We start from the raw sequence: 24,872 nt of genomic DNA on the forward strand, positions 1-24,872 counted from the left end.
GTGATTTGCAACGTCAGTGAAGTGTGACTGTGACTCTGAGACCAACTTTATGGATTGTGTTATAGGCTTTGAAATGAGTGTGAACAGAGGATGTGATCATTTCTTTGCTTAAAAAAAAGATTAAAAATGAAAAACGAATAATTCACTGCTGTAATAAAGGAAAATAGGAATGATGAATGTGTATGTATCATGCATAAAAAGGTTTAGATACAGCCTATATATAAAGAGAAATATAAAGTAAAAGGAGACCCTACTTTTCTTTCTACCAACTCTGTAATATGTGGGCAAACGGGAGCTGACCCAAGTATTTCTGAATAAACGATGCTGATTGAATGTGCCTTCATTGCCTGAAGAAACCAGGATCTTCTCACTCTGGCTCACCACCCAGCCAGAACCTATAATAAGTAATGCACTCTAACTACCCGCTTGTATGTGGGAGGACTTAAGAAACTCTCCCTTTCAGAAACCCCTCCCTCCCATTTTCTTGTGTAGTCACTGCAAGTGAGCTTATCTCTTTATAGTAGTTTAAGAGTAGCTTGAATATAGTTCTACTTTCAGGTCTGACAGAGTAAATTGAGCCACACCAAATCTCCCTCTAGGAATAAATGGAAAAGCCAGATAAGTACCAAAAGCATCTCTATAAAGCAATCCAAGAGCTGTTGGAGCAACAAGACTAGAGGAACCAAGATTCCAGAGGAGGAACTGCAAAATGGTGAGCTTTTTCCTTTGCCAGCTGGAGGTGCTTATAGATTCTGGGTACAAGGCAAGATGCTGAGCATCGGGGCTTTGCCTGGGTCAAGGGTCATTGTTGGGGAACAAAACAAACAAAGCACTTACATTTTGGGTTCTCACAGGACTGAAGAGACAAAGCTGAAATCTTGGAGAGCCAGGGTTTCAGGGAGAAGGGAAGAGTGAATAACTGAGCGACACAGATGGTTTCCCCACAAAATTTTGCTGAATGCTGAAGCTACTTGGGGTGGGAGGTTAGGATGAGAAAATCACTGTTTTTCAGAAGCTTTCTGCTTAGCATCTTTATCTATCCAGCAGAGATGAGAGTGACTCCACTTTGGAGAGGGATAACATCACATAGATGTTCTTTCTTATACTCAATTTTTTTTCTTTTTTTTGCTACACCGTGCAGCTTGTGGAATCTTAGTTCTCCCATCAGGGATTGAACCCACACCCTTAGCAGTGAAAGCGCAGTCCTAACCGCTGGATGGCCAGGGAATTCCCTCTACTCAATTTTTCATACTTGGTTATTTTATATTCAATAGTCAATATCGAATGAATATCAAAAGCTATTAGGTATACCAAGAGATAAGAGTCATATCACCAAAATCCAAGAAAAAAATAGATAATAGAAACCAGTAATTCGGGTATTAGATTAGCAGACAAGGACTTTGATTAAAATATTTTTAAAATATGATAAAAAGATAGAGAATTTCCCCAGGGAATTAGATCTATTTTTAATGGAAATTCTGGAACCAAAAAATACAATAACTGAAATCAAGAGTAGCCTGAAAATCAAGAGCAGGTAGGGAAATATGTCTGTGCACACAGATGCTGACACAGGCTCGGGATGTGACTCAGTTGCATCTCTGGAGCCCTGTGTCAGTGCCGGAACCTTGAGATCTAGTGCAGACTCAAAGGATTTGCGCACACGTTTAAAAAAAAAGGAAAACTTTTAAAATGTAAACACACATTTTTCTTCAAGAGTATACTCTTAGAACTGTGTTGCAGTAAACAAGTTTCAAAACATAATGATGAGTTCTTTGGTCACAAAAACTTCCTCAAGAATTCTCTCAAAATAATTCTAAGCACAGGTACATTATTAAATTTACTACCATGACATTTTAGAAAATAGTTGCAAAACTTGTTATTTATCTGTAAAGGATTGAGGGAGAAAGGCAGCACGGTTATTGCCAAAAACTTTTCCTAAAATTATTCCATAGGGATGGTTGTCATTGAGCTTGAGGCCAGTTAGATTTCCCACAGTTAATCTCATATGCCATGGTTCAGACCTGGATCTGCCTGACATTGAGGCATTCACTGTAATGTAAGCTAACATGATGAATTCAGAGTCACAGAAAAGATGCTATGAAGTTTTCTGGTTAAATAATTGTTTTTCTTTTAAAGTGGGGGAGAGTTGGATGCTTAATAAACTCAAAATAACAACATAACCAGAGCCGGAAGGAAAACTGTTCTATTATTAATTATTAAAAGAGACGTGATCTACTACAACATAGGGAAAAACTGAATATGATACAGCAAGCTATGGATGACTTAGAAAGGTGTTTTCCAGTTAACATTTTTTTTAAAATTAAAGCATTTTGCTTGTTTACACTTTATGAGTAAAATACAAAGACAGAGTGCCTCCTAGAAATAGATTATGATTTTTTTTTTAATTTATTTTTGGCTGCACTGGGTCTTCATTGCTGCGTGCGGGCTTTCTCTACTTGCAGAGATCAGGGGCTAGTCTTTGTTGCAGTGCACGTGCCTCTCATTGTGGTGACTTTTCTTGTTGTGGAACACGGGCTCTAGGCACGCGGGCTTCAGTAGTTGTGGCTCACGGGCTTAGAGCCCAGGCTTAGTAGTCGTGGCACGCAGGCTTAGTTGTTCCGCGACATGTGGGTAGTTGCTCTGTGGCATGTGGGATCTTCCCGGACCAGGGCTTGAACCCGTGTCCCCTGCATTGGCAGGCAGATTCTTAATGACTGTGCCACCAGGGAAGTCCAGATTATGAAATTAAAGTGCACTTCAGGTAAACTGATAAGGTGAAATGACTATGGAATCCCAACATAAACATTTATTTAAATACTTAAAGACAGTGATATTGACTAATTAGACTTGGAATCAAATTGCCTCTGTTTCCTTTCTTCATTTTATTTTTGTAAGTCACAAATTTTCATTTTTCATACTTTTTGTTTTGTTTTGTTTTGCAGTACGCGGGCCTCTCACTGTTGTGGCCTTCTCCCGTTGCGGAGCACAGGCTCCGGACGTGCGGGCTCAGCGGCCTTGGCTCACAGGCCTAGCCGCTCCGCGGCATGTGGGATCTTCCCGGACCGGGGCACGAACCTGCATTCCCTGCATCGGCAGGCAGACTCTCAACCACTGCGCCACCAGGGAAGCCCATTTTTCATAGTCTTTTTTCTCACTTCTGTTTTCTTGAAATGCCAAAAGAAAATCAATGGCAATAGGCCAAACTCTCACTAGCTAACTTTTAATAATAATAAAACAGTACAGACAAAAGAGCAGGAAATCTTTAAAAATGGAGAAATTGTATATTATCTTGTTTATAAAGTGAACAAAAGAATATGTAAATATTATTTTACTAAGAGCTTGTGATATTCTTGGAAGACAATAGGAGGTGGAGATTACTCATTCTTTTGCTGCCTGGGAAATGAAACCAGTACTATTGAAAGTAAGTGACTTTGTGAAGGTCAATAAGCAGGCAAAGTGCTTCTAGGAATCCCACGCACTGGCAATATAAAACATTCTCTCATGCTTTCACTTCCCTTATTTTCTTTTTTCTCTTGTCTTTTCTTCATTCAAAAGCAAACTTTAAAAATTAGAATCATCAATAAATATTTATTGTGTGCTTGCTCTGTGCAAGGTACCATGGAGGATAAGAAGGAATCTAAGACAGAGTCCTTGATTTAAAGGAGCAGTCAAAATCACAATTCTAGCCTGATTTTCACAGCTGCTGAGAATTTCCTTTTGTTCACCATTTCATCATGGTTAAAGCAGCTATTCCAAACCATCTCCATTTTCTTTAAGCTTCCAACTCCAACACTGCTTTCTTGACCCTTCACATAAGACCTTGCTTGCCTTTTACTGATCATTTTGAGTCTATGAGTTTCCTTAACTTCTCTCTTTTCCATTTCAAAATCTCTTTATCTTCATCATCAGTCACTTCTTTCCCCCTTGCCTGCAAGAAGGTATTCTCTCTCCATCTTGCCCAGAACTCCCCTCTGCTACTCTCCAACACTGATCCCCCACCTCTTCAGAGATATCACTCCAATGTCCGTTGGTGTTTTTTCTTTTTTTGATTTGCATTTTCAATCTCATTCTCACACTGGCTCCTTATTCCCCATTCCTAAATATAACATAGTTATTTCTGATGGTACCTTAACCCTATTGCTGCTTTGAGTTGCAACTTCTCTTTACAACTGAATTCCTTGAAAGAGGAATATATAATCTGCATTTCCCCTAAAACTCAACTCTTACAATATGGCTTCCACTTCCACAACGTTACTGAAACACTTCCTGAAGATCAATAGTGGTCTGCGAGTCAACAAATCTGATGGCTTTTTCTAGCCTTCATTCCCCCCACCCCTGCGCCCTCCCCACTCCCTCCCCACCCCCAATTTCTCTGAAGTCTTTGGTGCTAATGACCATTCCTCCTTCTTTTACACTGTCCTGTCTCTACTGTTTTTCTGTGTACTGCTCTGGCCACTTCTTATTGAACACCCCTCATCCTCTCACCCCTAAACACAGACATTCTCCTAAATTCTGCTTTTTTTCCTTATATACACTCTTCTTTGGATTCTTCTTCATAGAGCTAATAGTTGAAGCTGAGGATTCCCATGCTCTGGGAATGCTAAAACACTTTCCCCAAAAAGTGCATTTAAGGGAAGGGGCAGACTTTATCACCTTCCTTTTGTCTTTCCATGGGGTTCACTTAGTTGGCAAGAGAAGCGGGAGGCGAATAGGTCAGAGCTGTCTTAGCAATGGCTAAGATTCCTCTATCTAGGACCATGGCTCCTGCCAGATAGCCCCTCTCCTACAACTGTGGCTCTTGCTTTGTTCTGTTGACCCTTCTCTTGCCTCTTCGTACCTGGGAATAGTAATGGATTCCTCTTGCTTGTCCTGAGGTGTATCAGCATGTCTGCTTGATTCCATCTGTGGTTTAATTTACTGTTAGACTCCTACAAGTAATTCAGGTTTGATATTACAGTTCACCTTAGGCAATTCTATTTGCTAAGATATCCATATATGTGTGTGTACATATAAGTATATACTCCATTGTTCACTTGAATCTATAATTAACTTTACTCAGTTTTCAATAGTTGCTGAGTCTTGTGTTTCTATGTAAGAATGTGGGTTCTTGGAGGGCAAAAAACACTGTTTACCATCTTTATATCACCAGACTTTAATAGAATACTTGTCACATAGCTGATGGATGAATTTATTCACTTTGATATAACACCCAAGATTAATATTACTATCTTCAGCAAGAAATTAAAGTTGTGTTTGACCTTCAACAGACTAAAGCCTCCTTAGTCATATAAGATCATCACAAGAGGGGCTTCCCTGGTGGCGCAGTGGTTGAGGGTCCGCCTGCCGATGCAGGGGACGCAGGTTCGTGCCCCGGTCCGGGAAGATCCCACATGCCGCAGAGCGGCTGGGCCCGTGAGCCATGGCCGCTGAGCCTGCGTGTCCGGAGCCTGTGCTCCGCAACGGGAGAGGCCACAACAGTGAGAGGCCCGCGTACCAAAAAAAAAAAAAAAAAAAAAAAAAAGATCATCACAAGACATTAAGCCTGACAGATTCCACCTTTACCATACTTTAAGAATAAATTGTCTAATTTCTATTTTAAGGGCAAAGCATGCAACCCATTTCAATAAAATATTTATCTCATCTTAATTTAAACTTATAGCTCTGCAATATTTACTAATGTGCCCAATTTTACCATACTTTTACCTTGGACAAATTACATAATTCATCTCAAAGCCTTGGTTTCCACATTGATAAAATGAAAAAAATGATACTTGTTATCAGAGGGTTGTTGCGCTGAAATAACATATGCTAATCACTGAACATAGTGTTTAACAAAATGGGCATTTAATAAGTGGTAGCCATGTTTAACTTTCAGAGAAGTAGCAAATAAATTTATAATACAATTAGAGCATATTACTACACAGGTCTCTGTTGTTGCCATCTTTGTGGGAGGCAACTTCTCCGAGATAAAATGCTTATAACATGTCACATCAATAAACAAGAAGTTAGGAGAGGAACAAAGCATCTCTATGAGTCTATATTATAATGTTAGATCTAACATTCCATGAGGAAAACATAGGGGACATTCCATTTTATTACATATTTTTTAACAAAAATTAAACTACCGTAGAGTCTATCTTTAAAAACCAGACTCCACTTAACCCACTTGCTCTGTTACTCATTATTGTACATTCTCTCTGTGAACTCTACTCACTGTTGCCACAAAGGACACAACTGGCACTATTGGCAAACTTTGAATATGGAAACTTTATTAGAAAATAGCATTGTATCAATGTTAAATTTTCTGAATTTGAAAATTGAATCATAGTTATGAAGAGAATGTTCTTGTTCTTAGGAATAGCCACTGAAGTATTTAGGGGTAAGGATGCATGATTATGTAACTTTTAAATACTTAGGTGGGGAAAGAGGTGGGGAGAGAATAAAGCAAATGAAGTGAAATGTTAACAACCCCCTTGAGTTAAGTCGAGTATACTTTCTGGCCCTCTGTTCCTTCTTCTACTAGGAGAGAGAGATTGGGCTGAACTCTTTCAGTATTATTTACACTGTGAGCCATGAAATTCAATGAGGAATGGAGCCTGGCATCAGAAAATGTTAACCAGTGAATCTGAATAAAGTGTTTGCAAGAGCTCTTTGTATTTATTCTTTGGTAAGTCTGAGATTCTTTCAAAATCAAAAGTAAAACGAGCTAATTATATTTACATAACACCAAGGCCCTCTGAGCACTAACAGGTTAGAGGCTAACAGGTTAGCTATATGATATACCTGTGTACTTCCTCACCAAAACAGTTGAGCTGTATGCTTATCAAGAGTCAATTTGGGGCTTCCCTGGTGGCGCAGTGGTTGAGAGTCCGCCTGCCGATGCAGGGGATACAGGTTCGTGCCCCGATCCGGGAGAATACCACATGCCGTGGAGCGGCTGAGCCTGCGCGTCCGGAGCCTGTGCTCCGCAATGGGAGAGGCCACAGCAGCGAGAGGCCCGCCTACCGCAAAAGAGTCAATTTGTATTTGTAACCTAAAATATTTATGCCTCTTATTATACTTATGGAATTTAAACATTCAAACCAATGAAATACCAATAAAAAGTTGTTTCCATGAAAACTAAATTGATGAAGGTGAACAACAAATAAATTACTATAGAACAAGATATGGGTAAGAAAAATCTGTAAAACTTTGGAAAAAAATTGTACAAAATCTAGATTGACTTGGCAATCAAATTGCTTCAAATGTGTCTTTAAGTTCTTGCTCTGCTTTGAAGAAAAAGAAAATGTAAACAAAGTAATTTATAATAAAAACAATGAGGTGCTCCAACAAACAGATTCAGGCTCAGATAAAAGGTCTTAGCCCTACTTCAAAGATTAGTGAGTTGAATGTATAATTACACATTTGAGTCAAAAATTTTAAAGTTAAAGTATATCTGCCATTTTTATGACCTATTGCTTTAACTGACTTTTTAAATTAACTGATCAACAATTGGTCTCTATAATCAATCCCAGCCCAAGGACATCTTGCTAAAGGAATTCCATAGATACAAACTCTCCTGCTAGTAAATACTAGTTTGTAGCCAGGAAGTCTGTTATTACCATACTTTTAAGATTTGCATGCTTGCTTGCTCTCCTAGAAGTATTTCCCTCTAAAGGGAGAGCACTGATTTTAGATCTGCTGCTTAACTCCTTCCTTCCCAGTCATTGATAGATTAAAAATGATATTTCATTGTTTATTTTGATTTACATTTTGACTGATGCTGAACAATTGTTCACAGGCTTATAACTGATTTGTATTTTTTTTCTGCCTCATAGGAGAGAAGATAACAGCAACAAAATATTGAAACCTGGAAAGTATATTTCAGTGGCAATTATCTTAGCCAACTTGAGAGACAGGAATCCTAAGCAGGTTATGAAGCAACCTAATTCACACAGCTAAACCCCACATAAGGGAATTGAAAGCACCAGATACTTCTGAGCATGGTGTGGGCTAAAAACAGAAGGAATAATAGAAAGCCTATTTAAGAATCAATCAGAAGTCCAGAGATTTAGTCTTCGAAGAAAGGATCTCTGAAAAGAAAGAACAAAGGATCTCTGGCGAGGAGGATATTAGGCCCCACTAAGGGTGAAGGTCTAAAATTGGAAGAGAAATAATTAAATTAGAGGACCAACATCTGAATAATTGGAGCTTAAGAAAGAGAAAATAGGGTAGGAGATAATCAAATAATTCAAATTGGTGAGACTGGAACCCCATCCTGACTTTATGTCCAGTGCTATTTATATTCTTTCAGGATAACTGGCATATCTGATTCATATTAACTGTAAAAGGACATTTTCTAAGCTTTCAGAAATGTTGGGGATAGTCAGAGACTTTGTTCAGGTGATTAAAGGGTGAGGCTTGCATTAGCCCTCCCCAAACCAATTATACCAAAATATTTGGCAGAACTAAAGAACTATGGTTAAAAAAACCAAAAAGAATGGTTTATTCATGCAAGCTATGCAATGACATGCCAGTACAGCTCAATAATCATATTGCCTTAAGTTGTTCTGTAAGAAGGGCAGAGGCTGTAACTGGCTAAAGCTCTAACTGGCTGAGGCACCAATGCAGGGAAGCAGCCATAGCAAGCAGATATGCAGATATAAAGTCAACTGTGGACAGGAAAACACAAACCAAAAAACTTCTGGGTTATCTGTGGATGGGTAGTCTCATCATCATGCCCAAGCAGAGAAACATACTATAAGCAACTTCCCTTCCAGGTGGACTATTTCAGTCCAAGTCAACCTGGATCCGAGTAGTGGACTCACAGATGATGAGCGAGTCTAACATCAGGCTTTCAGAAGCTTCAATTGACAACCTATGGCTTACTGTTTCTCAACATCCCAGGCCAATTAAATCAGAATCTCAGAGTAGTGCGGGGGCATCCATTTCTAAAGCTTTCCAGGTGGTTCGACTCTATGTAATTAACTTGAGAGTCATTGCCCTAGCCAAGGTATCATTCAATTAGTGTTTGTTTGGCTTAAATATGCACTAAATCAAAACATTGTATTAAACAAAGGACCCAAAGATATTTAGTAGAAATGACGTGTAGCAAAAAAATTGATAGGAAAAAAATGATAAAACAATCCAGCTGGGGCGTGTGTGGGAGGAATGGATAAATAAGACAAACAAGAGAAAGCAAAAACGAAACTGGAATTGTTTCGGATTACTATGCCCAGCCACTGCAGGCTTAAATATGCTACTAACTTGGGGGGAGGGGAGGTAGGCGGTGTCAAGAGAACAGTGGAATGGACGTGCAAGAGTGAATTCCCACCTGAAATCTGAAGGCTCTGGTGTCTGCCTGGTGTCTGGATCCGGTTATTTTAGGTTAGAACTCTACTGCATACAGGGGAAAGAATGAGTCCTTGTCCCAAACCTGTCCAACTAGCTGTGCAACGTCAAGTAAATCTCTTTGGACGAGAGATTCCTAATGTCTAAAATAAAGAGCCTGGATTAGTAACCCCGAGGATCTCTCTCCTGAAGATCTCTCATCAGTCTAACTCTGATGCTATAAACAAGGGATCAGACACATCTCCTTACTTCAGGAAAGGCCCAAGACGAGCTGAAGCCGGTCGTCAGGCTTCGAGCCATCCTCATTTTTCTGCTAGGCTTCCTTAGCCCGGGGAATGGACCAGGCACAAAGCACCACGTTATTAAGGCCTCATCAACCCCTGCCAGGAGCAAGCCCTAAGGCGCCCCACCCTGCGTGACTTCTCAGAGCTTCCACCACCTCCCCTGAACTTCCGACCTCCGCTTGGGACCTCAGGAGCCCGCGGCTGTTGTTCCTCCCTTAAAGCACAAAATCATCCCGGGGATCCAAACTTCGCGTCCGCTAGGGCCTCTAGGTAGAGAGCGGAGGGGGGAATCGACTCCCTCGACGATCTCTGCGGCCTGGACCCGCTCCCTCCGCCTGGCGCCAGGCTGCGGAGCGCCGAGCGGCTCGATGAGCGGGGGTGCAGCTGCGGCGGAGCGGCAGGCGCCGGGTCCGCGCCTACTGTCTTCCCCCTCCCCGCTTTCTTCCTCCGCTTCCCACTCCTTCCTCCGCCCGCCCAGTCCTGCCCATCCCCGGAGAGCTGCCCGGAGCTCCCCGGGAGACTCAGGTACGGCCGCCCGCCTGTTCCCGACGGGAAGGGGTGATGTGCGGAGAAAGGAAACGGAGACGAAGTCCCTGCCCCGCCGCCCCCAACGTCCGCGTCGGGCAGGGGGACCGGCCTCGGGGGCAGTGGAGGGAGCCCAGAGTGGGAAAAGGCTGGGGTCGGACCGGGGGTTCCCAGAGGAAGGGCGACCAGGACAGGGGTGTGCGATGGGGAGCGGTTAAGGGGGAGACGAATGGAAATTGTAGGGTGCTCTGGGGAAATGGGAAGAGAATAGTGGCGGGGCTGGGGAAGATTGGAGAAGAGTGGGAGGCAGCCCGGACTGCGAGTGGGGATCTTGGGACAGAAAGGACTAGAGTTAGGAGATGTCAGGGGACGTGGCCTGGTGCGACAGATGGGGTGGGAGGTGGGGGGTGTGAACGGAGCTGCTTGCTGGAGGGATGGATTTGTTTCACCATGAAAAGGTTTGGGAGAGAGAGCACCAACCCCGCTGTGTTTATAATGACCGGAAGGTGAGGTGAATCATTACACTTTGACAGGTTTTGTGAATAACATCTCCAGGCTGTGTCCATCCAAGTCACTTATTTCCGTGAAACTGCACCAACCAAGACTGCTGATGAGAGATGAGGAAGAGGAGTCAGAAAGGGAACGCAGGCTGGGAAAAGGGAAGCCTCTGCCCAGATTCAAGCTTTTTGTGAAATGAAATACTAGGGGGGTTGGTGTGCTTGTTGTTTGCATAAAGCAAAATAGAAGCCAACATTTGCTAAACAACAGGTTAGAAGTTTATTACTTGTAAAGCCATTGAATTCAGAACGTACTGCCTCTTCAAAAAATACATTCATGAAATTGTAAACGTATGATGATGGTATAAGAAGCGTATGGTGATGTGACATTTTAAAAATGTATTGGTGATGTTGAAATACATCATGAAGGTTCTCTTATTTACATATATACCTAGACACAAACACCTGAATTCATATGTATTTTGTACAGGAGAACTCTTAGGTAGAATATGTATAAATCTAATTTCTGAGCATTGTTTATTTCTACTAGTCATTTGGTGCAAATACCATCATTTACCCTGTGCTTCCTCAAGCACAGTTAATTAATCTGCCTGCTGCTTTGCTGATGGCTTTTATGTTTGTCAGACAGTGACTTCTTGCCTTCATGAAGCTGCTTCTTGGATTATGGGACCTGAATTTGGGTTTGCTCATCATTAAACTTGTAGCTTTACTGTATATTTCATAAAGATGTTATGTAAGTTGGCCTGTTATTTGCTTTTGGATATTGAAGCAGACCCTTTGTAGGGTTTAAAATATAAATAAAATACAGGTATTATTAACAGTTCTAGTTCTTCGGTTGCTTCCTTTGTCATCTGTTTCTCCATGCATTCTGTAACATTTCTGCATGAATGAATTATTCTGAAATCAAAGTATGAGGAATAAAATGGGTCAGATGCCGGATGTACGTGACAGAAATACTGTAGAATGAAGAACTCTAGAGCTGTTACTTAGGTAGCAAGTATTTGGTTTTTGTTACAAGTGGTTAAGTTTCTGGTTTGGAAAATCATTTCTTATCAAAGACAAGTGTATCAATTTGTTTTGATGGGAAGTCAACTTAAAATTTTACTTTATTTTGTTTATGAAACTGGGCTTATTCTTTTTTAAGTGTATGATATTAACCAACAAATGTCTAATTACACTTAAAAATCTTAGAGGTTCTCGTGGAAAGGGAAAGAGGACTGCTGGATTGTTACAGGGAAGTGGTCTTTCTAGAACAGAACTGTATAACCTGATAGACAACTAATTGGATAAATATTAAAATGGATCATGCACAGCCATTAATAATTTAGGCCTATGTTTCTGATATTTCAATCAGTAGAGTGACTAACACTATTAGTTACTTATCTTTTACCAAGCCTTAGTTTTCTCTTAGTTTCTTTGTGTTTACTTTGAAGGAGTGTTGTAATGAGTAAAAGAAAATGTGTGTAAATCGCTGAGCATAGTGCCTGACACATAGTAAAACATTCAGTACACCTTAGCTATTCTTATTATTCATCCATCTTCTAGTCCAAGATGCTGAAAACTCGTATTTGCTTGTCAGCTTTTTCTCAAGAAAATTTTGAATATGTTGCGTATTCAAGCATTTTCCTGGAAAATCATAATGCAAATTAGTATATAAAAGACTGTGAGACTTTCTGTAGCAAACCAAAAAAACAAAAAACCTGGCTTTGTTTAACCCAGTACTTTCCAAACTTACCCCTTTTCTTGGAGCACCTAGTGTTATGCATTAGAACAGGACGTTGTAATTGACAGAATGTTTTTGCATGTGTGTATTAATCTGATTTGACCATCCCAACTCCATGCAGAAGGCTAGAAATCACTATTTTACAGATGAGGAAACAGAATCATTGTTTAAGCAACTCCCTAAAAGTGAGAGAATTAGAAGTGTTCTGCCGTCTTCTGACTCCAAGTTAAAATCTTTAAGCATTTGATGTCTCACTTGCAAGGGGACAACCTGCTAATTTTCCCCGTCTCCTGTACAAGCTGCTCTTTGATTTTATAAAAATATTTTCGCTAATTTCCCCCACGTGTTCTCTAAAAGTTACCTCCATCTTCTCTTTTTAACTGTTGTGTATTGAGGCCTAGCTTGGAGGCCAGGGTCACTGGAGTGGAGCAGGTGAGAGGGAGCAGCTGCAGTTAGAGAAGTGGAGGGGCCCCACCATATAGGGCCTTGTACGCTGTTTTCAGTACTTTAGCTTATACCCCAAAGTCTCAAATCTGATGAAATTTATTTTCTCCTTAAGGTGGTGAAGACTTATTCTGCTGAGAAGTAGAAGAGTACTTCTTCACTAAAAAAGATGCCTCCCAAGTTTAAGCGCCACCTAAATGATGATGATGTCACTGGTTCTGTGAAAAGTGAAAGGGTAAGTTCAGAATCTTAATCTTTAAAAAAGAAAGATTCAAAATATCTTTCCTTTGTAAATAATTTGTTTTAGAATAATCTAATATTTATGGCTATATTCGAATCCTATTTGTTTTCTTCATAGTAAACATTAAAAAATATATGTTACTTAGATTGGGACTCAACCAAATTCTATTTCCATTATTGACCAAATTATGTTCCCAGCTTCTTTCTAGTCTTTCAAAGGGAATTTTGTACAAATACACAATATCTTATTTAGTACTCTGGAGCCAAATGTGGTTGGAGTTCCTCAGAATTTTTCAGATTTTACAAAGCTAGTTAGTGCACATTATACAAGAGCCTTTTGGGGGTCTAGAGCAGCACCTCCAAACATATTAATATTTCTCAGTGGAATGTCTGATTATTCTAATTAAGTATATAAATTAGCTGACATCAATTCAGGTAAGATTTTCTTCCAAATGAGTTTTCACTCCAAAGCTTATAAAATCTCTTGGTTTTCAGAACTTTTTAGATTTTGGAATTGCAGATAAAGGATTCTTGTCCTGCAGTTGCCACAGAGTCCAGAGTAGCTTTTATATAATGTTCAATTTTTAGTTTATTTCAGAACATTCTGTGCAGGATTGTATAAATCTAGAAATTATGCAGCATTTTGGAAGATAGCGTTGATATGAGTATTGTAGATAGGCTACTTTTAGAATAAGTAATAAGTATTTATTGAGGGAAGGAATTAGAGCTATTCTTTTTCATCCAGCAACCTAAAGCCCTCCCTCACTTCCTATCTTCTTGCCATTCCTTTATTTTCTGATTCATGCAACGAATGTTTATTGACTACCAACTATGTGCTAGGCATTGTGCTAAAAACTAGAGGGCATGGTCTCTGCCCTTAAACAGCAGATAGTCTGTTTGACTTCATTTTACATGCTCCTTTTTTGCACAACCTTAGAACCTCTGTCTAACATCTTATGATTTAGGAGTATCTTGAAATACAGTACAGGAATCATTTGTCATCCCTTTATTCTAACTCTTATTCTAACTCTTTATTCAGTGTCTGTTTTTGTTTTGCTTGAAGGAGGATACAATCCACCAACAGACTAACTGCTAGTAAACTTTTTAGAATAAGCTTCATTTACTCAAAAATATAAAATATACAGTTTCAATCAGTTCTACTTCTAAGACCATAACTATGGCACTTTCTTTTTACATTGTTGGTTGAATACTACCTCAATTTATTGTAAAACTAGGATATTAGTTAGCAGAATTGAAAAAAAAATTGGCTGTTTAAATAGAGTCCTCCTTTTGAATGTTTATCAGATCATGAAATTTGATAACTGATTGGTTCTAAGAATTTATAAATTACTTTTATAAAACTTTAAAAAATTTTGTTCCTCTTTCCTGTAACACTTTCTTGATAACAGCTTTATTGAGATATAATTAACATGCCATACAATTCACTCATTAAAAGTGTACAATTCAGTGGATTTTAGTAACTAGTATTTAGTACCAAATTGTGCAACCATCACCACCATCAATTTTAGGACACTTTCATCATTCCAAGAAGAAACTCTGTACTTTCTAGCAATCATCCCCCATCCTCCTCATCCCTTCAGCCCTAGGCAACCACAAATCTATAGATTTGTCTATTCTGGACATTTTATATAAATGGAAGCATACACTATGTTGTCTTTTGTAAATGGCTTCTTAGCATAATGTTTTCAAAGTTCATCCATGTTGTAGTATGTATCAGTACTTCATTCTTTTCTATTGCTGAATAATATTACACTATATGAATATACTACACTTTCTTTATTCATTCATCAGTTGATAGACATTTAGGATTATTTACACTTTTTGGCTACTATGAATACCACTGCTATGAATGTTCACATACAAGTTTTTATTTTCATTTCATTTCATTACATATGTTTTCATTTCTCTTGGGTAAATACCTAGTAGTAGAATTACTGGGTATTATAGTAACTCTATGTTCAACCTTCTGAAGAATTGCCAAACTGTTTTCCAGAGTGGCTGCACAATTTTTATATTCCCGTCCAGCTGTGTATGAGAGTTCTAATTTCTCCACATTTCTCCTCACCACCAATTTCTCCTCACCAACACTTGTTATTATCTGCCTAGTGGGTGTGAAATGACATCTCATTGTATCTCATTACCCTTTTTTGATAATGTATCCCTAGCTCTTGTGTTTTTGTTCAGTGAATAAGTGTAAAGACATTCGTTTTCATTGTGTTTCTCATTGGACAACTATAATAAACACACTTTAGTATCATCACCCTCTAAGGCAAATAAACTGTATTGTAAATGTAATGATTGTTACTTATTAGCTAGAAATATTTGTTGAAGGAAGTAATGTATCTTCCTGAATATTATTGACTTTGAACATGTTTTCATGTGGTCATTGGCCATTTCTTTTTCTGTTAGGAATTGTCTATTTCTCTTCTTTGATGATTTTTCTATAATGTGTCTTTTTCTTACTAGTTTGTCAGTGATCTTTATATAAGAGAGATACCAGACCCTTTAGTCTGAAAGTATGTTGCAAATTTCTTTCCCAGCCTGTTACTTGCCATTTAACCTTGTGTATGATATTGTATGTTCTTTACGTTTTAAATTTTTATGTAATCAAATTCATGAATTTTTTTTCTTTAGAAATTCTGGGGTTGTTTGTGACTTAGGAATAATTTACTCATCTTAATAGTTAAATACTTATTTTATATATTTTCAGGCTTTGTAATTTCATAAATAAATGGATTTAAGGTCACATTTTCCTTTAGGTACTGCTGTGACCATACTCTACAGATTTTGTCTTGTAATGTCCCCAGTGTCATTGATTTCTAAATAGTTTGTTAAGTTTGCATTTACCTTTTAACAGAAGACTGTTTAAAATTTCCTTTTATTTGTTTTAATTTCCATTGCATTATGTCCAGAGAATGTGGCCTGTGTAATTTCTAGTTTGGGCTATTTATTAAAATTCTTTTATTGCTTATTCATTTCTTGGATATTTGAAAATAACATTTGCTGAGTACACAGTTCTGGATTATTTATTTTTTTGTCTTCCTGGTTTCTCCATCTTTGAAGGATATGTTAAAGCTTTCCTATGATTTTGGAATGTATCCATTGCTTCTTATAATTTAAGCAGCTTTTGCTTTATGTATTTTGAAACTATATTGTTACATATAAACATTCGTTGCTGTTAAATCTTAGTGGATTGTGCATTTTGTCATTGTAAAATCTTATTTGATTGTTTAATGCTTGTCCTAAAATAATCCCTTTATATTACTTTTGCTAACTCTAACATTCTTTTTGTTAGAATTTGATAATATATCTCTTTCATCTCTTTTCTTTCATCCTTTATTTGACATTTATTTTAGGTAAATTTCTTATAAACAGATATTGGCTGCAATTTTTTTGAACTCTAATCATGTATAGTTTTTACTTTGAGTAGGAGCATTCAAACCATTCACATTTATTAAGGTAACTGATATATTTGGACTTTTTCTGCACTTGCTAGTCCCTCTGCTGGCAGTGAATGCTCTTCACCCTGATCTTTGGTTGGCTCTTTGTTATTGTTTGGATCTCAGCCTAAATTTCACCTTTTAAGAATGATTTTCCTTGACAGCCTAATCTTATTTAGTCACCCTGTCACTTTTTATCCCATCACTGTTTTAATTCTCTGCATAACATTCATCACCATCAGGTGTTTTTTTGTAAGAGTTCAGACCTTGTCTGTCTTGTCCAAAGCTGATGCTTGGTACTTAGAACAGTGCCTAGTACATAGAAGATGCTCAGACATAGTTGTTAAATGAATATTGAACACATCCTCTTTTCATTTTCTTACTCTTTGTGTATTATTTATTATAATATATAGAGATAATGACATTCATTGTACTTCTTATGTTTTCCCTATTTTCCCTAACTTCTTTAGCTAGATGGATTATTTTTCCTCACTTTTTCCCTGCCCCCAGGACCACTAGGCAGTTAAAAATTTCCTCCCTTTCTTTCTCTTCCCCTCTCTATTTTTAATTAACTTTATATGTTAACAATAATGTTTAAATTTGTGTTCTCTCTCAACATGCCAAAAACTATGCCCCTCCACACTACTTTTTCATTCTAGGCCTCTTCCCACTTCTCCACTCCTCTCCCCACCAGGATGAGCATGTTACTTTGCTTTTAACTTCCTCATTTTACTCTCCACTTCCTGCTTTTGGGTTTTGTGAGAAAAGTTTTAGATTCTTGTAGAATTTTTCTTTATATTATGCATTTTTATCTTTCAAGTTATAGTTCACAATCATCTTCCATTTAGATTTTTTTTTTTTTCTTTTTTGCGGTAGGCGGGCCTCTCTGTTGTGGCCTCTCCCATTGCGGAGCACAGGCTCCGGACGCGCAGGCTCAGCGGCCATGGCTCACGGGCCCAGCCGCTCCGCGGCATGTGGGATCTTCCCGGACCGGGGCACGAACCTGTGTCCCCTGCATCGGCAGGCGGACTCTCAACCACTGCGCCACCAGGAAAGCCCTTCCATTTAGATTTGACCACACATTTTATTAGATGTACTGAGTATGTCAATCTCCATCTTAAGATCTTTTTTTTTTTTTTTTTTTTCATCTTAAGATCTTTGTTCTGATTTAATTTTCTTTTTAGCTGGTGTAATTCCTTAAGTAGTTACTTCAGAAGAGGTACATGGGTGTTGTATTTGCTTCCTGTTGCCGCTTTAACAAATTACCACAAACTTAAAACAACACATTTATTGTCTTATAGTTCTGGTGACCAGAAGTCCAAAATGGATCTTGCTGGGATAAAATCAAAGCACTGGCAGGGCCATGTTCCTTCTGGAGACTATAGGGAAGAAGCTCTTTCCTTGCCTTTCCCAACTTTTAGAGGTTGCCTGACCTCCTTGCTCATGCCCCTTCCTATATCTTTAAATACAACAGGGTGACATCTTCCAACCTGTCCCTCCCTCCCTCCCTCCCTCCCTCCCTCTCTCTCTCTCTCTCTCTCTCTGTCTCTCTCTCTGTCTCTCTCTCTGTCTCTCTCTCTCTGTCTCTCTCTCTCTCACACACACACACACACACACACATACACTTCTGCCTCTCTCTTTTTTAAGTACTTTTGTGATGACTTTGGGCCCACTATATTGATCTTCCAACCTCAAGATCCTTGATTTAATAACTTCTGCAAAGTTCCTTTTACCATTCAAGGAAACATTTTCACAGGTTTTGGGGATTAGGATGTCGATATCTATGGGGAGCCGTTATTTGGCCTACAAGTTGTATACTGTTTGAGTTCTTGCATGCTGAAAAGGTCTGGGTTTTGCTCTTCTTCAGCCTCCTTTTGGAACTTTATATCTTCCCCTTTTGCGTAGAAGGTGAGACATTCCTCATTTTAATAAAAACAGTTGTATCTTATAAGGTAAAAGTATAAAGTTGTTTTTGTTTGGAAGTTCAGATATGTGTAGAGGGCTATTCGTAGGCCGAGTAGCTGTTAGGTGGACTGTGCCAGTTAATAAAGCCTTGTCTCTCAGCTCCAAACCTACCTTCTATACTCTTCTCTCTGATGCTAGAGTTGGACTCTGCAGCTACATTTCTCCTTTGCCCCCAGCTTCTTCTTAGGTTCTGCTGATAGAGAGAGACTGGAAAGCAGGGGGAGGAGGAAGGACTTGCCCCTCCCTGATTGCCTGCATCCCTTACTCCCATGCCAGCTTCAGTGACCTCTCTACCTTGTGGTCAGTCAAAGGATTCCGGGCTTATAAGCATTTTCTTAGAAAGTCTGCAGTGTGGTTCCATATCTTTTAGCTTCCAGTGAAGCACCTGTAATTATTCTTCCCTGTGTCTGGAAGCTTGGAGTTAAGAAATTTCACCAGGATAGAACTTGTTTCATTACTCTGCCCCTGACAGTTTGTAAGCCCCTTGGAATCTAAAAACTCAAGTCTTTTTCTTTTTTTGACAGAGAAATCTTTTGGAAGATGATTCAGATGAAGAAGAGGACTTTTTTCTGTAAGTTTTTTGTTTTTCTTTTTACAGCTTTATTGAGGTGTAACTGGCATACAATACATATAAAGTGTACAATAAGAGTTTTGGCATATCCACTGTACACCTGTGAAATCATCATGAAATTCAAATAGTGAACATAGCCATCACCTCAAAAGTTTCCTCAAACCTCTTGGTAATCTGTCACTCTCCCAGTCCCAGGCAGCCACTGATCTGCTTTCTATCACTGTAGTTTGTATTGCCTAGATATTTTTTTTGGAAGTGGAGTCACACAGTATGCCTCTTTTTTTTTACTGGCTTCATTCACTTTGCATAATTATTTTGAGATTCACCCATGTTGTCGCATGCATCAGTAGTTTGTTTCTTTTTATTTCTGAGTAGTGGTCCATTGTATGAACATACTGCAATTCATTCACCCATTCACTTATTGATGGATATTTGGGGTGTTCCTAGTTTTTAGCTATTACAAATAAAGCTGCCATAAACACTCATGTACAGGTTTTGTGTGGACTTATGCTTTCATTTCTCTTGGGTAAATAGGAGTGGAATGGCTGGTGTATGTTTACAGCTGTTTCCCAAAGTTGTGTACCATTTTATATTCCTACCAGTACTGTATGGGGGTTCTAGTTGCTCCAGATCCTCATCAGCACTGCATATGGTCAGTCTTTTAATTTTAGCCACTCTTGTGGGTGTATAGTGGTATCCCATACGGTTTTAATTTGCATTTCCATAATTACAAATTATGCTGAACATCATCTTTTGTGTGTATTTGCCATCCTTATATCTTCTTTTTATTTATTTATTTATTTATTTATTTTTGGCTGTGTTGGGTCTTCATTGCTGTGTGCAGGCATTCTCTAGTTGCAGCGAGCGGAGGCTACTCTTTGTTGTTTCAGTGGCTTCTCTTGTTGTGGAGCATGGGGACTAGGCGCACAGGATCCAGTAGTTGTGGCACGTGGGCTCAGTAGTTATGGCTCGTGGGCTCTAGAGCACAGGCTTAGTAGTTGTGGCTCAAGGGCCTAGTTGCTCCGTGGTATGTGGGATCTTCCCGGACCAGGGCTCGAACCCGTGTCCCCTGCATTGGCAGGTGGATTCTTAACCACTGTGCCACCAGGGAAGCCCCTTATATCTTCTTTGATGATGTACATGTTAAAAATCTTTTGCCCATTTCTAAGTTTGTCTTCTTATTAAGTTGTGAGTTTTTTATATATTCAAGATATAAGTTCTTTGTCAGATATATGCTTTACAGATATTTACTCCCAGTCTGTAATTTAATCGTTTCATTTTCATAACTGTATCTTTTGAAGAGCAGAGTTTTGATTTTGATGAAATTAGTTTATTAATTTTTCCTTTCATTGTTTTTGTTTATTTAAGAAATCTTTGCCAAACCTAAAGGTTCTAAGATTTTCTTCTTTGTTTTCTTCCAAAAGTTTTATTGTTTTGACTTTGACATTTAGGTCTATAATCTATTATAAGTTAATTTTTTTATATATGGTTGAGTTAAGGGTGAAGGATCATTTTGGGGGGGCCAGGGAGCATATCCAACTGTTCCACCACCATTTGATGGAAAGATTATCTTTTCCCTGTTGGACTGCCTTGATGCTCTGTCAGAATTAATTAACCTGGTCAATCCTTTGCAGTTTTGATTAGAAAGGGCCTCGGTTTTATTTGCAAAGTCAGGAAGGATGACATATTGTTGCAGGAGTTTTCTCTGGAGGCTCATACCTCCAGAAGGGTATGCCTGGGAGGAAACATTTACCTCCCACTTTGCTATAATGTTGTGGAGTTTTTTATAGAGGCTTTTTTTCCCCAAATAAAAAACATTGTATAAAACATTTTATAAAAAGTAATTGACAGCCATGAAGCAATTGGCAAAAAGAGCCTGCAGGATGGAAATCAAATCCAATAACAGGAAATAGTATCATTTTTGGCAGGAAAGTCAGATGAAGTGGGAAGATAATTTCCTACAGGTAACAAGGATTCCAGAGTCAAAAAGCTAATTGCTCATAGTGCCAATTACAGTGAGAAGCCTTAGACTAGAGCAACAGCTACCTGTCAACAAAGGACTCAGTATTGAAAAGGTCAGATGCTTTGGCTAAACAAGTGATCACCTGAATGTAAGTGAGAAACAAAAACTTTTCAGGCTAACTGTACACTGGAGGTTCAGTCCCAAATAACGCTGTACATCTTCCAAAGGGCCTGATGACAAAACCGGCACACTACCACACCCTGTGGTTCTGTCTATGTATTGAAAGGGAGACAGAGCTAATAAGATTTCTGAAATAATTTTTTAAAAATTAATCAACATGGGCTTCCCTGGTGGCGCAGTGGTTGAGAGTCCGCCTGCTGATGCAGGGGACGTGGGTTCGTGCCCTGGTCCGAGAAGATCCCACATGCCGCAGAGCGGCTGGGCCCGTGAGCCATGGCTGCTGAGCCTGTGTGTTAGGAGCCTGTGCTCCGCAACGGGAGAGGCCACAACAGTAATTATGAACAATAATCCTGTTCATAGCAGGATTATTCATAATTGCCAAAAGGTGGAAGTAACCCAAGTGTCCGTCAGTGGAAAGATAAACAAAATATGGTACGTACATACAATGGCATAGTACTCAGTATTAAAAAGGAAGGAAATTCTGACACATGCTACAACATGGATGAACCTTGAAGACATTAATTATGCTAAGTGAAAGAAGCTGGTCACAAAAGGATACATTTTACATGATTCTTCTTATCTGAGGCCTAGAGTAATCAAATTCATAGAGACACAAAGTAGAATGGAGGTTGCCAAGGGCTGGGAGGAGGGGGAAATGGGAAATTAGTGTTTAATTGGTACAGAACCTATTCTTTTTTGAGTTTTATGGTTTATACCTTATTTTCTATCATCAGAAGATGGAAAATTACTTAAAACATCAAAAAATTTTAATTTTCAGATTATTAAAATGGATTGGTTTAAATGATACAACACTTGACTATAATGGAGAGATAATAATTTGAGAAATGTTAATATTTTCATAGACTCTTAAATTTCCCTTTAGTTATGTTGCTAAGTTTTAAGATGAGTAATCAAAAAACATACTTGAAAAATTTTAGGGTTTTGAATGGATTTTTCTCTACATCCATCCCCCAAATCAGCATTTCATTAGAGCCTAAATTCAAGGTAGTTGGACTTCTAGTGTTCTATAATTGATCATAAAGCTATTAATAGTCACTGGCACTTTAGTTTTATGGTATTTCAGAGTTTAATGATTAAAACTACCTGTGTATAACTAACAATTATATTAAAAGTGATAACATTCAGAAGAATTAAGTTGTGATGGCCTGCACTAAGTACCAATGAAGTACAGACATAATTAAATATCATTAGGTTCCATCAGTACCAGTAATATGTGGTTCCTTATGATAAATGATCCATGTTTAGAATTCAGCAAGTGTGTGTGTTTTCTGTTTTGGGGTTTGTTTTAATGCTCATTAATATGTACTTGGTGTTTTGTTTTCAGAAGGGGACCATCTGGACCAAGATTTGGACCTAGAAATGAAAAAATTAAGCAGTAAGTTTGTGAGACGCTCATTTGTTTAAATGATTATCATATTTCTACAAGGACCAGGGGTTGGCAAACTACAGCATATGAGCCAAATCTGGCTGCCACCTGTTTTTGTAAAGTTTTATTGAAACACAGCCGTTCCTATAGATATATTGGCTGCTTTCAAACTACAGTGACAGATTTGAGTAGTTGTGACAGAGACCTTATGGCCCACAAAATCTAAACTCTCTATTATCTGTCTGGCCCTTTACAGAAAAATTTGCTGAGCCTTGATGTAGACTAATATTACTACTAGGTTGTAAAAACCCAGTCATTCTTTTCATTTTCACAAAGTTACCTCTTAATTATAGCTAAGGAGATGCAATTCCTGGTTGCTGGTTTTCTTAATTTAATTATTATATATCAAATTCATTTATTTAGCATAATCTCAAGGTCTATTTTGGTTTTAAATCTATAGCTTGATTCCCATTTTCAGCATGATAATAAAAGTAATATAATAGATTTAGTTTTCTGAAGTACAGTATCTTGTTTATATACTTCCAGAATTTGTTCATATCTATTACTTATCCTAATCCATTTATTGATCTAAGTTTTATGGCTCATTAATTTTCAGTTTAGAGCTTTTCTGTATATATTGTTGATGGTAGCTGGTGGATAATGCTGTAGTGAATGTATCTAACATTAGAATCATATGAGTCCTGGCAAGAAGGGAGAAGGAATGAACGGAGCAGTGAAATAGGCCTGGAAACTTACCGAGCTATAAAAGATAAACTGGAAGATAAACTGAATGGCCCAGGTTCAGGATCTAAGGAGGGGTAGTTGCTACCCTAAGTCTGGATATAGATGGCACATAGTGGGAAGGGTACTGTAATGGGATATCAAGTTATTGATGAGGGACTTTCCTGGTGGTCCAGTGGTTAAGACTCCATGCTTCCACTGCAGGAAGCATGGGTTCGATCCCTGTTGGGGGAACTAAGATCCCGCATGCTGCGTGATGTGACAAAAATAAATAAATAAATAATAAACCACAGTTTAAAAAAGTTGTTGGTTAGATACTTGGGCTTTAGTCAGGTAGTGGTGGTTGTGAAGAAATAGGTCCACATTTATCCTGATCCTAGCTAATGGATTCTGTAATACAGAAGCAAGGTACCAACAAATTGATTTGACTACTAAATGGGATGTTTTCATCTTCTATTGCTGTATAACAAGTTACCCTGAACCTAGCAGCCTAAAACAGCAAACATTCATCATCTCACATTTTCCATGGATCAGGCGTTCAGTCACTGCTTAGGTGGGCCCTCTGCAGGGTCTCACAAGGCTGAAATTAAGGTGTCACCAGGGCTTTGATCTCATCTGAAGCTCCTGAGTAAGCTCAGGTAGTTGTTGACAGGATGCACTTCCCTGCACCTGTACAACCCACAGTGCTTGCTTCTTCAAGGCCAGCAGAAGAGAGTCTCTGCTGCTTCAAGTGTCTGATTCAGCCAGTAAAGATACAATGAGCCACTGAGATTCAGACAGTTTATTACTTACATAGATTGTCAAAGGAAGAGTAGCCAAAGGTGCCAGCTCCCTGGGTTCTTGTCCTAAACACCAAAAATGATGATACCAAAATAGAGGGGTCCAGGTGGCTACAGTATGAAAAGTAAGATGCCCTATTACTAAGGAGCCAATTCTCGCCTGCAGCTAAGTGGTTTTATAGTCTGCAGGTATATCCTGCCGAAAGCCTTATATGTCATCAGAAGCTGGGAGGTGATAAGAAACTGTCTCATGACAGTCTCCTAGGGGAGATGGGGAGGTGAGCGGGAGATGGCCTCAGAAGCCACTCATCCTCATCTTTGGAAGGATCACAAGGCATTCAAGGTTGCGAGGATGCCATGGCAGAACGGTTGCCCTTCTCTGAGCCAGAGTGACTTCTCTATCCACCCACATATATACCTCAGCTGCCACAGGAGAAGAGGACTCCACTGATGACACACCTGTTTTTTTCCCTGCCAATGTGCTTCATTTCCTGTCTGACATCCTCTGCAGAGTGAGCCTGGTACTGAGTGTGGCCCAGTGAGTCTTTTGAGTATGACTTTCCAGCTGACCCCAAAACCAGTGCCAGTTGTACAGAGTGGGGATTGCAGGATATGTCTATGTTAGTAAGTGCCAAGCACACATGTACGTGAATGTGTATATGTGCATATTAAATTACCATAATAACATTGGTGATCACAGAATTTTAGAACAGTAAGGCACTATTGAGGAAGTGTAATGGCTCTTACTCTAGAGCTGAAGG

At 38.9% G+C, this 24,872-nt stretch overlaps 1 protein-coding gene across 3 annotated transcripts in view; it reads left to right on the plus strand.

Moving 5' to 3' along the window:
* The first annotated feature begins 9,972 nt into the window (after positions 1–9,972).
* Positions 9,973–24,872, plus strand: part of VAMP4 (vesicle associated membrane protein 4) — a 28,125-nt gene continuing 13,225 nt past the window's right edge. The window contains exons 1-5 of one of the 3 annotated variants that reach the window (XM_024739844.1): positions 9,987–10,139; positions 10,673–10,907; positions 12,940–13,059; positions 19,015–19,061; positions 22,550–22,600. In XM_024739844.1, coding sequence (XP_024595612.1) covers positions 12,994–13,059; positions 19,015–19,061; positions 22,550–22,600 — 164 coding nt within the window. In that variant the 5' untranslated portion in view covers positions 9,987–10,139; positions 10,673–10,907; positions 12,940–12,993. Of the gene's footprint in view, positions 10,140–10,672; positions 10,908–12,939; positions 13,060–19,014; positions 19,062–22,549; positions 22,601–24,872 lie in introns of all 3 variants that reach the window. The other 2 variants (XM_024739845.1, XM_024739843.1) reach the window with 2 other exon arrangements.

The sequence above is a fragment of the Neophocaena asiaeorientalis genome, unplaced genomic scaffold (assembly GCF_003031525.2).
Source record: "Neophocaena asiaeorientalis asiaeorientalis breed wild unplaced genomic scaffold, Neophocaena_asiaeorientalis_V1.1 scaffold589, whole genome shotgun sequence".
NCBI lineage: Eukaryota > Metazoa > Chordata > Mammalia > Artiodactyla > Phocoenidae > Neophocaena > Neophocaena asiaeorientalis.